General features: G+C 44.1%; 1 protein-coding gene across 1 annotated transcript in view; it reads right to left on the bottom strand.

The window, feature by feature from the left end:
- Window positions 1–16669, bottom strand: part of LOC114763861 (DNA (cytosine-5)-methyltransferase 3A-like) — a 112077-nt gene extending 95408 nt beyond the window's left edge. The window contains exons 1-3 of the mRNA XM_028953667.1: window positions 16493–16669; window positions 14184–14430; window positions 9682–9792 (exon numbers count right to left, since the gene is read on the bottom strand). Of these exons, the coding sequence (XP_028809500.1) occupies window positions 9682–9792; window positions 14184–14261 (189 nt within the window). The 5' untranslated portion in view covers window positions 14262–14430; window positions 16493–16669. The remainder of the gene's footprint in view (window positions 1–9681; window positions 9793–14183; window positions 14431–16492) is intronic.
- Between the last annotated feature and the right edge of the window lie 479 nt (window positions 16670–17148).

The following is a 17148-nucleotide window of genomic DNA, read 5'->3' as shown; positions in this document are numbered from 1 at the left end:
AATCCACATGTTTGGGGTCATGGTCCAGTTGCAGACTAAATTTGAAGCCAATCATACACCAACCTGATGGTTTTTCATTATGGATAAGTATCTACTCTCAACATGGAAGACACCAGTTAAAGCTGACCAAATCTTCAACTACATTCACAGAAATGCAGCCCCAAGCTTCACCATTGCCTGCAGACACTCATCATTGTTCTACTCTTTAGGCCTGTGGTAAAAAAAAAAATAATAATTTTTTTATCATAGTTGAGTTGCTTGGCCTTGTTTCCATGTCAGAGGTATAACTTTTTGACTTCAACTCTTCCATGAAGACCATTTATGGCCAGACTTCTCATGACAGTAGATGAGTGTACTGATGGCACTGCTTGATATGTTTCTCATTTGCTGCACTAAGGTTCCTCAACACCGCCTTTCTCCTTGTGCTTCTTCAAAATGATACATTTTGAATCCCCAGTCTGCTTTGAAATCTTTTTCTGGGAAAGAGCTTGGTGATGCAGTGTAGCTACTTGTTGTCTTGTTGCTGTAGTGTATGACATGTGTCCTGAAACTCTTTTCCACAACCTCGGTATTTAGGTTTTACATTTACATTTACGCCATTTATCAGACGCCCTTATCCAGAGCGACTTAGTAGTTACAGGGACAGTCCCCCCCTGGAGCAACTTAGGGTTAAGTGCCTTGCTCAGGGACACAATGGTAGCAAGTGGGATTTGAACCTGGGTCTTCTAGTTCATAGGCGAGTGTGTTATCCACTAGTTTTAAGTCTCCTACCCAGCTGTATCTGTTTCAGTAATTAACTGTGTTCAGTATAACTGATTGATCATAGACCTGAATATGATCCTAGGCATGATGGCATGGTTTGAAGGCAAAGGGAAGTAACCAAAAATATTTAGAGTTTCATATTGTTTGCTCACTCAGTATTTTGTAAATTGTTATATATATAAAAAAGCATTTTTAGTTTACCTGCCTCAATTTTTTTGCACGGTCTATGCAAATATACAATACCCAGTGCGGTATAGGCAAATATTCAAATATTCATATATAACAACCACGACTAACACGAAACAAACAAGGATCCATGACGATTATACCTTACATTAATGGACATGCGTCACATCAGTTACTCCCAGACATCACTTATCAAACCAAGACAGACACATCTCTCTCTCTATCTCTCTCAGTCTCACACACACACACTTCTTAACACTTCTTATGCTCTCTCTATCTTTTTTTCAACAAACTCCATTCACACCCATTTCTACGCTAGAGCTGCTCTTCACTGAGGTACTGCCAGCTGGCCTTGATCTTCACTGCACTGGAACGTCAGCAGGACTACAGATACGTGAATGAACTATTCTGAGAGGAGCTGAAGTGCAGAATGCAGACATTGTATCAAATTTGTATTAATTTTCGACATGTACGTTGAGGAATTTTTCAAAAACACAATATTGAGTTTATAGTGTTTATACGATTTGATTTTAAAACACAATATATGGTCAAACGTATATATTTATCCATATGTTTATATATTGAATCCTAACCCCAATATTGTCATATGTATCAAATTGTCCCAGTCATGTCAACACAACAACCCTGCCAACCAATCCCCACTTCATTTGTTCAGAAGTATATTAGACATTCACACCTCCATCCTCTTGCTTCAGTCTTTTTAACTGAGTCGTCAGTGAGTGTCTGAAAGTGTTGCCAACCTCGGATTCAGATACTGAATAGAAAATATATCTTTGTGTTTAAGGAAGCGGCCCTGTTATCAGAAGGTTGCCGGTTTGAATCCACCAAGGTGCCACTGAGCATAGCACTGTCCCCACACACTTCTCCCCTGGGCGCCTGTCATGGCTGCCCACTGCTCACCAAGGGTGATGGTTAAAAGCAGAGGACATATTTTGTTGTGTCACTGTGTGCTGTGTATCACAATGACAATTGCTTCACTTTCACTTCAACAACGCTGCTCAATGCTTTTCAGCCTTAGAATCCAAGACTGATTATCACTTTATGATTCCACAATATGATTCATATTGCCATTAAATGATGCTTGCAAATTTAGTCAAAACAATGACAATAGTTAAATCTATATGTTTTAGATTCAGCCTTAGTCTTGGTAATGATAAATATCGTGATTATGAATTATGAATTTTCTTGCATAGTTATCTGTTATAATGCCTATTATACTTCATTGTCACGATGGCATTCATTTTAATGAAATATTGGCATAAAGAATATTTAGAATATTCCAATAATGATAGTTCAATATCAATGAGAGTCTTCATGTCAGGGCATATTATTCTGCCCTAATTTAGACTTGAGATCAGTTGAGATAATGCTGGATTATCCCACCCTTTCTTCATGTTTCATAATGTCTTTATTAACATACCCCACATTTCCCTCAATATGACTTCAAGCTCATTCACACTGTAATAGGATCTTCTGCATACAGCCATCTTTACGTCAGTCTACAGGTTTTCTACAGGATTTAGGTCAAGCTTGGACCAGGCCATTCCAGGACTGATCTTTTTCTTAAGTGATCTAAGGTTTCAAGAAATTCCTTAGTGCTTGTCATGCTGAAACCAGCACTTCCATAATCTCATCATATGGAGGATACCCTTTATATTTCGACCAACACCATGTCCCAACTGAAGAAAGGCAGCCTTCTATTTAATTCTGTCACCACCCTGTTTGACAGTAGGTGCTGTCATCACTACACCAACATTTGGATCACCCTCATGGAATTGAGACCAATGTCTCAAACAATCTGTCCCACCAGCCTAGAATACGAATGTGCATTTTGGATCTTGTGTTTTGCAATTACTTGATTTTGGTCAGCACTTTTTCATCTCTTGGAGGTAGTAGTAGCAGAAACTGATTGCTGGAGTGGCTGGAGGATTGAGGGGGAGTTTCTCCTAGTCATACCGCCCCCACGAGCCAATTAAGTTGCTGGTGGCTAAGATAATCGCATCGTGCAGAGCCGCATCAAAGGTCACTGATACCATAGAGCAGCTCAAACTACACTGCTTAATGATGGTCTTCACAGTGTTGCATGATATTAATCCTCCTCACATGTACTCTTCATCATTATGTCTTTTGTTTACTAAAAACATATGAACATGAAAAAAAATAACCTTCTGGAAAATCCTAATGGGACAGATAACTTTATTTTTTTAAAATTGGTGTTGACTGATATCAGGGAGTGTAACTGGCAAAACGAGAATTTTACTCAGTCCACCATTAAAACATTATGAATTCATTATATATGCATTATGAATTCAAAATAACAATTGATTTATTCCAAATTTCCTGAATATTTCTAATAGTGAAAAAAGACCTTTGAAGGCCATGTCAATAAGACATTTGTGTGCACATTCATAGCACCATGTAAATATGAATGGATACTCTGAACTGAACTCAATTCAGTATAGGAAAGAACTGAATTCACTGCAACGTTCTACTGAATCAAGCTGACACACATTTCACTCTTTACAATAAAAAAATACGAAGTGTACGCAAATCAGATATCATCTGGCAAATCAGGACAGGCCAGAAATGTGAAATATACATATGCAAGAGAGGTATCATTTTCAACACAGTTTAAAAAGTCAGCAACACAGACAACGTCTTTTTATTGTTCTGCAATTACATTTCATGAGTACAGTAACTGCATGGAACAAAGACGGGGGTCTCTAGTTTGATGATCTAACATTAAGTGTAAACTACCAAATCCAAAAACAGGCTTACGCCAGCAGAAGGTGTAATAGGGCTGTCGTAACTCGAGTAATTAATCAAAAGGTGGGTTTTGGAACTTAAAATAAGCCAATCAGAATGGCACACAATAAAATTTTTAATAGAGCACCGCTGATTTTAGACATGTTTTTTTTTTGGATATAAAGCAGATCACCAAAATAAAGTCCATGACAAGGGATTAAAGGAAGAGCCCAGAAGATGACAGAGGAAAGCGAATGAACATTCAACATTCAACTCTATAATGTATGATGTTCAGTATGAAACCCTGAGATCGATTTGTTACTTTTTCCACATACATTTGTCTGTAAGTTATGAGGTTAATTAGCACTGAAACCTTGTCATCCATCAAGAGTGAAGCTGGTGCTCCAGCACCTTTGGGAGTAAGACGCCTACCTGACTCAATCGTGGCGTTCTTGGGATGGCCTCCACATCATAGAGCTCTTGGTAATCCTGCATGGAATTGTAGCATGTTATTTATAAACTGGCCAGTGAGATAACATCACTGTTATAATGCATTTGATAGCATAGCATTACTTTTAAGACAGTTATTATTTTGGCGCAAATAATCTAACATGGCATAATGGTTAAAAGAATGCAATGAACTGTTATAAATACCTGATCTGTGTCGTAAAAGATCCTCAGTACTCAACTCAGTCCATGTCGGCATGCAGATTCTGTCTGATTTGACTAATTAGATTCACTCATTTTATTTTTGAGATGAGGCCACTGTTGGAATTGTGTGTTGTGGTGGGATTTTGAAACAGAAACCTCTGTTGAGGTCTGAAGTGCATCTGGTTAGGAATGTTAGGAGTCACACTGAGAATGATCTGTGTAGTACCATGATTTATAGTGTGGTCCCTGATGATGACCTCTAATCACCTGAAGTCATCTCACATCTAACTGTCTGACTCAATTAAATTCTAAATATTTCAGTTTGGCGTTTGGGTGGTTGGGGTGGGTTGATCGCACTCGAGGAGCTCAGCCATTAACTGAAAATAGTCTTGACCTCAGATACGTGTCCATGATCATGCACACACACATATGTCCACAAACACACAGGCTCCGCTCGGCCTGGGAGTAATCGTCAGTCTGAAACTGTAGTCCCTTTCACTTATCAATTACAACCAGCTGCAAAAACACCGTTCTCTACTCACACACAAGTACACATAAACACATCGCACAACTACACATTTGCACACAACTGCACATTCACTAATGCATTACAGACGTCCCTTTCTTTCCGTCTTTTGATACTGACATTTCTATTTACATACAGTATCTCACAAAAGTTTGTACACCCCCGACATTTTTGCAAATGGGACAACACTTAAGATATGACACTTTGATAGAATGTAAAGTACTATAACTAAACAGACACAGCGGCATTAATGTCTAAACCACAGGTAACAAAAGTGAGTACAGCCCTGAGTGGAAAATGTCCAAATTGTGCCCAATTAGCCATTCCCTTCCCCAGAGTCATGTGACCTGTTACATGAGGGGCGAGCACACTTTTGTGAGATGCTGAAAATAAAATATGCTGCAAAGTTCACCAATCATATGCACACATCAAATGTGTGTTGCTTTGGTAAAATGACTGCATTGTGTACTGTTTTGCCATGACTCACAAATATAGTTGTTTTTGTCAGCCTGTTTTAATTTTAGTTTAAGTCACATCCATATGGCCAAGTTTCAGTCGACGAAAAGTCTGATAATTTTAGTCAGAATTATCCATTAATATTTGTCTAGTTTTAGTCAATGAGAACTGATGACATTATAGTCGAGTTTTAGTCAGCAAAATTTTTATTTTAATCAATTATTTTATTATTGCAATTATATTTAACCCAGTCAATATAGTACAAGTACCAAGTAGGACAAACAAAAACAATATTTTCTTTTAGACAAACCCATTTCATTTTTATAACAAAGTTATCTTTTTAATATATTATGGTTACCTTATTGACTCAAGAATACTCTACATCTATTCCAGAACGAAAGACGCTCTGATTTGTTTAATGTTTTTCTGTTTCTTTTCCAATTCATTGTAAAGAAAGTGATCATCCAAAGATCGCTTCATCATCCAAAGATCGCTTCGTCATCCAAATACATGCTTCGTATTCTCCCAGCCATCTGCTCACCCATCAGAAGTATCTAAAGTAATCTAATTAATACCGCAATTGTGTATTGCAGAAGTGACATCATGTGTCCAACCAGATGGGAGATACAGGAAAGAGAAAACACAAAATAAAATGATTAAATTATTAAATAAAGTGATTAAATGACAGGAAATAATGTAAATGAAGAGATTTTAATATAGTTTTTATCTTGTAAACCTTATTTAGTGTCATTTGTATCCATCAACACTATTACATGAAATATTTTGTTATAGTTATCGTCACATGACCACCATTTATGTCTCGTCTCATCATATTCATCACGTCAAAAAGGTTAGTTGACAAACATATTTAGTCACAAATTTTTTTGACGGAAACTACAGTACCCACAAAACTCAACACTCATGCAGATAATTATAAAGGGCCATGTTGGACGCTGCTGATGTCTTTGTGCCAAAGCCTATGTGTATGTGTGCCACAGATTTTTTTATTCTGTCTCAGTCACTCGCAGGTACAAGGCCAACAAACATGACGCTGAAGTGAGTGTGAAGAGCTGCTTTCAGTGTGTGCAGCTGTGTGTGCGACCAAGTCCCTCGGTCGTAGGATAAAGCAGCTTTAAATAGCTCACTCAGGGGAGTTGAGGAGCTGCCTAATCCATTTATCCCTGTGCCCATGGTGTGTGTGTGTCAGAGAGTGAGCAAGAGAGCATGTGTGGGGACCACAGGATGCAATTCACAATAACAACATCAATATGAATATCCATTAATGACCTTTATGACATTTCTGGAGCTACATAAGGACACGGGGATGTGTAGAAACCACCAGGCACATGTGCACGCACACACAATATGCATGCATACATACACACGTGCAGCAGTGACTATGTAACTGATGCATGTGAAACTTGTGTCCAGGAAAACTGCCTACTGCAGGCCTGCAGCCCACCCTCTATTGTTTGGGCCTGGCAGTGTTACAGACTAAATATAGCACACAAACAGGGCGAGGGAGCGAAAGAGAGAGAGGTGAACGGGTGCAAGGGGAGAGACAGAGCGGACTGAAACGTTTCTTCTGGATTGGGAGAAAACAAGACAAGCTGGGACAGGCCTGGAAACTCACCTCTCCCAAAGCAGGCAACGCACACGCACAAGAATATACACACTCGGTGCACAGCACACACACGCGCATACTCACACAGACAGGCCATCAGCACCCTGAACATCAGTTTCAAACGTCCTCTTCAGAAATAGACGTTTCACTTCCTTTATCAATAGATAGGCTGCAAGGGCAAGGTTTTTGTGCGAACGCCTGATGAATCAGCCATGCTGGCCACGAGGTCATGTCAGACAGCACAGGCTACTTAATATCTCGCTAGCCTTTAAATTCCTGTGGCTTTGACTAAGTAGTAATTCTGTAGACAACTCGTGCTGCACTGACAGCATTTCATTTTAGAGTAAAATTCTGCAGATTCTATTTTCAGCAAATCGGTGATTTCTTCAATGAGGAAAATCTGGGTCAGGCGTTAGCATTCATCATAGCGCTGAGACTGTTTTAATATATGCATTTAATGACCTCGAACGTGCAATGTGTCAATGCTACATTTATTCTATCCCATATTAGTCATTCTTGCAACTGGGGAAAAAATGGTTTATTGCTAATTATATATATTCTGCTTCCTCTGAGTGGCAGAAGTTCACACTGTAGGTGCCGCTCAAAGATAACCTAGTAGCAGCGAGGTTTGCCAGAGTGGAGTTTGGAGTTGATGAGTTTCATCCATACATATCTTAACAGCTACATGGAGCAATTCTAGAAGATGCAGTCCCACAGGCATCCGTTCTTGGTCCACTTTTCTTCTACTGGTAGGTGGTTTGACTTACATTGTGCAAACTGTACAAATATATCAAATAAAAAATCAAATCCATTCTATGTTATATTGATAGATGCTTGACTAGAATTAAAGGTTGTTAAGACCCCATCTTGGTACACAAACCCAGTGCACATTCCCACACACACACTCACACACACACATCATTCCCTCACACACTCATACCTACTGTAAAAAAGCCAACTTGCTAAAGGTTCAGTAAATTACTGTTACTGAGTAAATTGAACTAAGAAGTGTAAATTTGGGAAGAACATTTTGTTCGGAAGTTAAAACTGTTATTTTTATCCAAGCATTTTTTGTTAATTTTACTTAAATGTAATTTACTTAAAAGTTACACAGAGCTATTTTTAAGCGTTTTTTTGTCCACTTTACAAAAGAAACAAGTTAGAGGACTGTAAGGGCTTCACAGAAAGCTCTGGAGTGATACTACTCAAATTAAAACCGGGAATACATGTTCCCGGTTGTTCTGATGTTGCCCGTGTACTCAGTTCTGGAGGATCAGGGCACACTTTATTTTTTGTAATCCATTTGTAATTACTGTAATATCACATTTTTATATTACAGTTTGATCATGCAGTACAGGGAACTTGTATTTGCTGTGTTTTATAAGGTTGGGCAATTAACAGTAACAACAATCTGACCGAAAGTTCGATTTACTCAGAAGATAGTATGCATTGTTGACATAACTGCAGATTTTGTACAGTGTATAGACAACCTAGAGTATGCAAATTCACGTAGGGTGGGAAGAAACCGGAGAACCCAGTGGAACTCTGCACCAACACTCAGAGAGTAGGCAAACGCTGCACACACAAAGCCAGAGCGCGATCAGAACTCATAACCTTGGCCATGGCGCTAACCGCTGCGCTACCATCTGGTCTGGTCTTTTGATTATGAATTGTACATTAGTCCTGACATAACCTCCTGCAGGGTTCTTCAACACAACCTGCCTAAAGGCAGATCCCTCGCTAATGAAAAGTGTGATATAAGATATAGTTACAGCCAGCTGTCGGAAAGATTTCACCACCTAGATCTAATTTGGGTATGGCTTGTCACTTATAAATTTCACCAACTCTGCCTCTCTCAGAGCAGCTGTAGGATGCACGCAAAAAAAAAAAAAACACTATCCAAACCGTCCACTACCTCCAGCGGCAGACGTTCATGCTAGTTGACCCAGGAGAGACCAAACCCAGTGGAAAAAACACGGAAAACATCCTCTGCAGGCCTGTTTCACCTCAGCTAAGGTATAAGGTATAAAATGAGCACCCAGTTTATTAGGGTTGTCACAGTACATTCAATTTTCTTTTACACCCAATTTTTCCAGATTTGTTATCGAAATTCAAGCAGTTCAAGTCCAACTTTTCTTGATTACTTACGACCCTCTGTCGCATAAATTTTGTGTTGGAACACACCGTAATGCCATACCCATATAGCCATTATTTGAACAGTATTGTACTGTAGAAAGTAGTTGCTATAAAAAAATGTATAATGTTCCAACTATATATCTGCCAATGATGGCTACTTTGAAGAATCAACTGTTTATAATACATTATATATGGCTTCCATGATTTTTTTTTTCAATTGTTAATTTGTACAAGGGACACTGAACTGCTTGAATTAAAAAACTGGAAACTTGGGGTGTTCTAAGACCAGAAAAAGAACAGAAATACCAGCAAACCTTAACATTAAAGGTTCACAGACAAAAAGTAGTTCTACAATCAATAAATAGTTGTTAACATTTTGGACTATTCAAGTGAGTAAAAAATGAAGGTGATTTACTTTGTAATCTGGCTTTAAGCATTGGAATACCTAGAGGTGTGATTTAAGACCTGACAGCATTCAATGTCAGTGGGGAGAGACCCCGTTAGTGAAATATGTCCCCTTTTTTTGCAAACACTGATAAACTCTGAGCGTTGAGGGCAGAGCTTGCGTACTCACGGGGAGGATTTTGCGTTTTCTAGCAGGCCGGCCCACTCGGCGAGCTGGAGCGTCCGTTGGGCTCGCTTCCTGTGAGACCTCCTTCACTTCCTGTTCTTCTTGCTCCGGACTCTGCCCACAGAAACCAGGATATTATGTTATCATACCTCAAGGTCAAAGGCAAGAAAGACGCGCGGGTCGTTTTTTCACACAATAATGTGTAATAATTTGTCAACACAAACTGAGAGGAGCCCGATGATTGACAGCTCTCACTCTAAGTACCTTTTCTAAGTACCTTGCATTAGTCTACAAGCGGCATACTTAGCACCAGTACAAAGGTAGTGCTTTTGTTAATTAGAGCTTGTTGTTAATTCTCATCAATGTAATCTAATTATGCTCTTTCTTTAATAATTAATCTCCAAAAAGTATTTCTGACTCGGTAATGTACAGAACTGAAAAATACGTTTACAGCATGTTCATACTAAGAGGGGCTCTAAAAAAGCGGTCTTGAATAGATTCCCATACAGTGGTTTTGGGGGTCGTTTTTAAAGGCCCCCCTCTATGTTGGGGGCTCTGTGAGTTACAGGCTCCTATTACACAGACACACACATACACACATACACACAGCTCATTTAAAGTGATAGAAGTCATAAAGCAGGGGAGAGCTCATCCACTTTAAACCTCCAGATAGAATATGGACACAATACAGATCTGCACTCTTCTGTTTGCTCTGACTTTGATGTGGTAATCAAACTGCTGGAGACCAAGGATGGAACCATTTTATTATATACAGAAGAAATAGTTTTCCCCCCTGTTCGGTTAACCCTGGGCTGCATGATGGGGACGGGTGAGTTCAGTTGGGGGAGGGAGATCTCTTCAGGCTTTTGGTTTTGGTATTGAGTACAGGGGCCCGGAACTTTTTTCTTTTTTATGTTTATTCTTCTGAAGGGAGTCTGGATGCAGCCCAGCTTCACCCAACCCCTTGGCAGCAGGCCACAGCAAAAGCTAAGCCGATGCCAGCGGTGACATAAGCATTAACATATGCACACAAATAAATAAAAGAGTACTACTACCATACTGGAACTGTACGAAAAAGCTTCTTTCGCTGCTAATGATAACAATGAGATCCCCGTTATGTTTAGATCAAAAAGTTTAAATGCCGTTTACCTTGGAAGGCTGGAGAAAACCACAGGCCTTCCTCTCTCTCTCTCTCTTTCCTTTTCTCCTACTTGGCCTGTTTAAACCCCCCTTCCCCCTCGCCACACTGCCTCACATTCCCACATTCGCTGTCTGAGACCCACTTGCACCTTCTCGCACGCTCACTACGTTCCCCTTGCTCACTTAACCTTGCTGTAGGCCCCAGACCTTTTGCAGACACTCCGGGGACCGACTGCCAAGGGAAGGAGGCAGCGGTTGCTAGGGTGGAAATACTGCTTAGCAACCGTCTCCGAGAGAGAGCATGATGATGCTCTGCTGACTAAAGGGTCTGTCACAAAACAAACACATTCAGGTGATTTTCTGCGCCAGCCTTCCTAGCAACCATCCGGTCTGGGGGGAACGTTTCCTGCCCAATCAAGACGACTTACAACTGCACACGCTACATCATCACGTATTAATACAAACACTCTCAACGCCTGTATTAAATCCCAGTATATAAAAAAAAACATGGGCTGGGCCACAACGAAATGAGCGGTCTCGTACTTTTCAGTGTGTCAACGCGTGTGTAGACCTGTGTTCCCAGTTTTAATTTGAAGAAAAAGAAGAAAGATAACAGAACACCCCAAAAAAGCTCATTTGCTTTTGTAGTTGGGCCTTGATGCAGTTTTTTGTAGGTAAACCTAGATTCAGTACACACACCCTCCAGCATTTCATGGGCTGAGTGAAAATGAGCGTGTGCGCATCATACTCCGCCTTATAAAACATTATAAGGTTAACAGATCTCAATATGGTGCACATACTGGGCTAACCGGAGTGAAAAATGAGCAAAGTCCCTTCCTTCCAGTCTCCGTACAGTTAAATGGAATCATGTTCATGATTGTGGCTGATAGCTCACAAAAATCTGAAATCCAGTATGTCACTTATTAGAATATTACTTACAATAGAGAAATGTTCAACACGTCTTCATTCACGTGGTTGTGGCTAAAGGGTTGAAGATTAAATTCTGAAAATTCAAATATACCAGTTTTGTTAATGCATCAGTCTGTGAGTGGATATTATTTATACTGATCAGATTTTTAAAGATGTTGTAGCACATATGACCTGTTAATAAGGTAAAGGTCGCAACATTCGGGTTCTGCACGTTTTCATTTAATGGAAATAAGATTATGCAAATATGTGTAAGGGCCACATCGAGTTCAACAGGTTTGTGCAATGATATTGGGGGAGTGTGTCAACACAGTGTGTGTGTGTGTGTGTGTGTGTGTTGACTTTTGCTCTCCCTGACCGACCTTCTATGGTTATTACTCATTAACCTAAAACAGAAAACACTAGCGGCGGCACTTTCAAAAATGACAAAACCGCAAGAATGCGCACACACACACCGGTGGCACCGAACGCGCAGCGCTCTCCGGAAACCGTGACAGGCGGAGTAGGGGGTCCCGGGCAGGGAGCTTTCACTGTGTCGGTCGGTTCAGCGGCATTCGCCGGAAGGCAGAGCGCGAGGACGGCCCACAAGCGACCTTTTTGTTGGTGGGACAGCGCCGGAGCGGGAGGGGTTAAGTGTAACGTTTAGGTTACTATAGAAACACTGTGGTATTTGCTTTGGGGGCGACTCCTGGTCTCGTACCGTAGCTCTCCACCCGCGTTAGTGCGGCACAATAGGGCATCTGTTAGCCTGGAATGGCTGCTTCTCGGGGAAGGACCGTACTGTACGGGGTTTGGTTGGGCTAGCGGACAGACTGATTGGTTGGCTGTCGAATCTGCACTATTTCTGTCGGCGGCGCGTTATTTCGGGCAACTCCTGTTGCCAGGCAACCAGACTGCGATCGCTGCCGCAGAAGGAAGTTCCCGGATAAAAAGGACGGCGTCCTGGCTTCGGCCCCTCTCGCTCCGTCTCTCTCGCCCCCTGTCCTCCCCCCCCCCCTCCTCCGGCCCGCCTCGGCCGTGGCGTCGCCGAGCCACGCCCCCCCCTAGGCGGAGCCCTTCTCCCGACGAACATCTGGAGAGCGTCAGCGCCCGGCCCCTCCCCACACTGTTTAACGAGCATTCGAACCCCCGCCATCACTTGCACCTTGCGGTGTATACAACCTCGACCTCCGGAGATCAGGGCGTGTTCCTCCCGGGCCGGCGAATCTACAAACTACGGCGCAACCATTTCCACTCGGGCTAATGTTGTACTTTACGGCCATCTCCTTCATGCGGCGGGTTTTGCCATTTTTCAGCATCCAGAAGGTTGATTTGGTGTGTGTTGTGTTGTGTGTGTGTGTGTGTGTGTGTGTGTGTGGGGGGGGGGGGGGGGGGGGGAGGGAGGGAGAGAGAGAGAGTGAGCTGTCTGCGTTGTGCATGAATTTGGCAAATGAGCTCAAATTCTGACGGCCGCCAGCGTTAACCAGGCCAAAGAAAACACTGCGACAAATACTACACCGGAGGCCAATAAATAACTTTCGCAGAGTTCATGGTCACGTCCAGACGAACGGTGCGGGGGCGTGGCACCGGGAATTAACCAGCGAGCTGCTGATCAAGCTTTTCATTGGCCGGTTTTACCATTTCATATTCAGCAGCTCGCCGATCGGAAATCGGAAGCGCCGGTGAAGGGGGCGCTGCGCTACACCTGGTCGGGCGACATGATGACGAGCAGGGCGAGCGAGAGCTGTCCATCATCCACGCGGGCTCATCCCACTTCGGTCATCTGCGGCCAGCTCGCGTTCCCCCGAAGCCGGGCTGTCGGCTCCTCTAGTTTACCAAAGGGAACGTGGGCCCGGCTGACGTAGGCTACGCCTGATTGGACGCGGCCTTTTTTTGACAGAAGTTGGACGGCTTGAATGCTCTTCTATCCATCAAGGCATCACAAATTGTCACAGGGCACGTGATGATGCCTGTCCTTGTCCTTTTTTGAGTAAATATACACCCGCCCCTTCCATATGAGGGTTATGGGGTGGTAGTATCCTATAGTGAAGTGATTGTCACATGTGATACACAGCAGCACAGCACACGGTGCACACAGTGAAATTTGTCTTCTGCATTTAACCCATCACCCTTGGTGGGCGGTGGGCAGCCATGACAGGCGCCCGGGGAGCAGTGTGTGGGGACGGTGCTTTGCTCAGTGGCACCTCGGTAACACCTTGGCGGATCGGGATTCGAACCAGCAAACTTCTGATTACAGGGCCGCTTCCTTAACCACTGCTCCTACTCGCCTATGAACCAGAAGACCCAGGTTCAAACCCCACTTACAACCATTGTGTCCCTGACCAAGACACTTAACCCCGAGTGTCTCCAGGGGGACTGTCCCTGTAGCTCTGGATAAGGGCGTCTGGTAAATGCTGTAAATGTAAAATGGAGATGGTTATGGGGACGCGCACACTCACCGTTTTCTTGGCCGCTGCGTCACAGTCCGGCTCGGGGGTCCTGAGTGCGGGGGTCGCGGCTGCGGCGTTGGACGGCATTTTCACTTCGCTTGTGGTGGCGGTGGTGGTTCGAATATTTATTTATTTTTATTTTTTTTTAACGTGGTCAAAAGGCAAAGCAGAATTTTTTTTAAAAATCTAATTTGATTTTTTTTTTTTTTTTAATGTCGGATCTTCCGCCCTCAGATTATCCCGAACCTCCCTTTACCTGCAAAAATAAAATAAAATAAATAAAAGTCAATTGTACGAAATTGTACGAATTATTTCAATCAGATTACAGACGTCCGTCACGCGTCACGTCACCGGACAGCGCGTGACGTTACTTGGTGAATAATGAAGTTTTATTCCGTGACCCGATGACACGCGGATCTAAGATGGACCGCCGCGCCGCCGCCGCCGCCGCAGCGACTCCGCTCCGCTTTAACATGGCGGTGCTTGAACCGCTGCCAAGTCCTCCTTCCCCACTTCCCCCGCCACGGAACCGGACGGGACGGCGCGCTTTTATCCGCCGTGTTCCCTCTCGGCGACCGCGCGACGACACCCGGACCGGCGACGGTCCCGCTCGCCGCGTGGAAGGCCGCCGGGACGGTGGCTGGGGGGGGGGGATCCATAAATCCGATCCACGGACCGCCGTGGAAATACGCAGCCCGGACCCGCCGTCCGAGGTCCGGATTCGGGGTGCCGACCTGTTAGCGCCCCACTTCCGACGCTTAGTCCACGCAGCAGGCCGGAAAGTTGCGTGAAAATTGACCACGTAAAGGTCCCGACCGCGTGTGGACGATCTCGGCGGCGTCACGACGTCGGTTTTCTGCCGTTTAAAAGAGTTTCTGAGACAACTGAACTTTGATGGGCGAATACTGGACATTATGTATTCTGATGGCCTAATACACACACACACACACACACATATATATATATATATATTTATTTGTGTGTGTGTGTGTGTGTGTGCGGGCCTACATGTGAAGACCAGATGGGTCAGGCCGGTTTTGCTCACTGCAGGCCCTCCTGCTGGTGTATTTTGGGCGCGGAGTGACAGTCTGTCACCGGGTCACGCCGGGTCAGGTGGTTCTGCACATCTGGTTTTGCGCTATTAACCCCCCCCCCCCCCCCCCCCCTCTCTGTTCCTCACACACACACGAACCTGGTACCTGGACCAGGCCCACACTTGTCAGCATGCACACAACCCCCCCCCCATTCTGGCTGAGCGAGGGGAGGGGGGGGGTCCGCACGCCAAAGCCCGACTCAGACAGCCAGTAAGACAGTGATGTAGGTCAGACCGCCGCACCGAGCTCGGGCCTTTTTTCTTGTTCCTTCCCCGGTACGCCACAGCCAGAGGCAGGTAAGGACACGGGAGCCACATCGATGCCACATCGCCCCACCAACACACACTCACACCCCTACCTTCCAAATCCAGCCCCCACCCCCCCACAACCATATACGAATATGTGAAAAAATATCGCAAAACACCGTGATCAGATTGACTTACATTGCAGATTTAAAAAAAAAATAATAATTTGTCAACGCTGATCAATGGGCGACATGAATAATTTGGCGTTTTCCGGTGCGGCGGGGGGTGGGCGAGCTTACCCGCCCTTTTTCTGTGGGTGAAATTACAACTTCCATTAAAAAGAAAAAAAAAAAGAAACACGACAACGGAGGTGTGTGTGTGGGGGGGGGGACAATATGTCCTACCGGCACATAATCCAGATCGCCTACGTGACAGACGAATTATTCGGTTTAAAAACGCGCCAAGTTGAGTCTCTCTGCACGACGCACATCTGTACCGCGAATCAGAAAAAAATTATATATTTTAATAAAAAAAAAAAAAAAAAAACCCGTTCCGGCGCTCCTCCTCCGGCAGAGCGGGCGACATCCCGTCCTCTTCTCTCGCCGCGATGGTTATTATTACGATATAAATACAGAGATAGATATAGACAGATAGATAGATATATATATATATATACTGACGTGTGTGTGTATTAATGTGTATTGATGAAGACAGTACTGCGGATAAAGTGACCTGTCTGCGCCCCAGACAGAGAGAGAGAGAGCGGGGGGGGGGGGAGAAAAAAACTCCAAGTTCAAGTGGCTTTAAAGCGCACGGTGATCCGCGGCGGCCGGTAACGCGACAGCCCGTCCTGCCCGCCACCGTCGCGGGGCTCGTTCTTCTCCCTACGACCGGCGCACAAGTTGCTGTTTTATTTATTCCCCCCCCCCACCGATACGGACCTGTGTGGAATAAAAGCGGGGAGAGGGGGATAAATTACCCGTTTCGCCAGCCCCAGGCCTGAACCCTCGGTGGTCGCGCTGCACGGTCTTCCCTCCGCGTCTCTCCCGGTCCTCCGCCTCCCTCGCCGGCTCGGCCCGCTCCGGCGTCTCCGCTCTCGCGCGCCGCAGAGCCCGGCAGGCCGGAAGAGGCTCCGCAGGGTCCTAGACGGAGTCCGGTCTCGGGTTCCGTCTCGTCGTGACATCACGGGTACCTTCTGCGTCGCGCTCCGGGTTAATGGCGATAATAGGCGGAGGAAAACGGCCCAGACGCTCCCGCGAATTTCACTAAACAGGCAAAAGGCGTTTTCAGGAGGTGTCCATATATAAAAAATATAAACGCGCGTAACAAAACTCTTACAGCAACACCAGGTAACAGCATTACATTAATGCATAATGACACACCTTCTCATTCAATGTGTTTTCTTTATTTTCATGACCATTTACGTTGGTAGATTGAATGAACACATGTATAGTTATGTACTTAACAAAAAGTGGAGACCTGACCTCCACAGTCACCGAACCTGAACCCAATCCAGATGGTTTGGGGTGAGCTGGACCAACAAGTGCTAAACACCTCTGGGAACTCCTTCAAGACTGTTGGAGAAGTACATAACTCCACGTGTTCATTCATAGTTTTGAGGCCTTCAGTGAGAAT

This window comes from Denticeps clupeoides, chromosome 14, assembly GCF_900700375.1.
Source record: "Denticeps clupeoides chromosome 14, fDenClu1.1, whole genome shotgun sequence".
Lineage (NCBI taxonomy): Eukaryota > Metazoa > Chordata > Actinopteri > Clupeiformes > Denticipitidae > Denticeps > Denticeps clupeoides.
The sequence above is the reverse complement of the archived record's forward strand: the minus strand, read 5'-3'. Positions and strand labels throughout refer to the sequence as shown.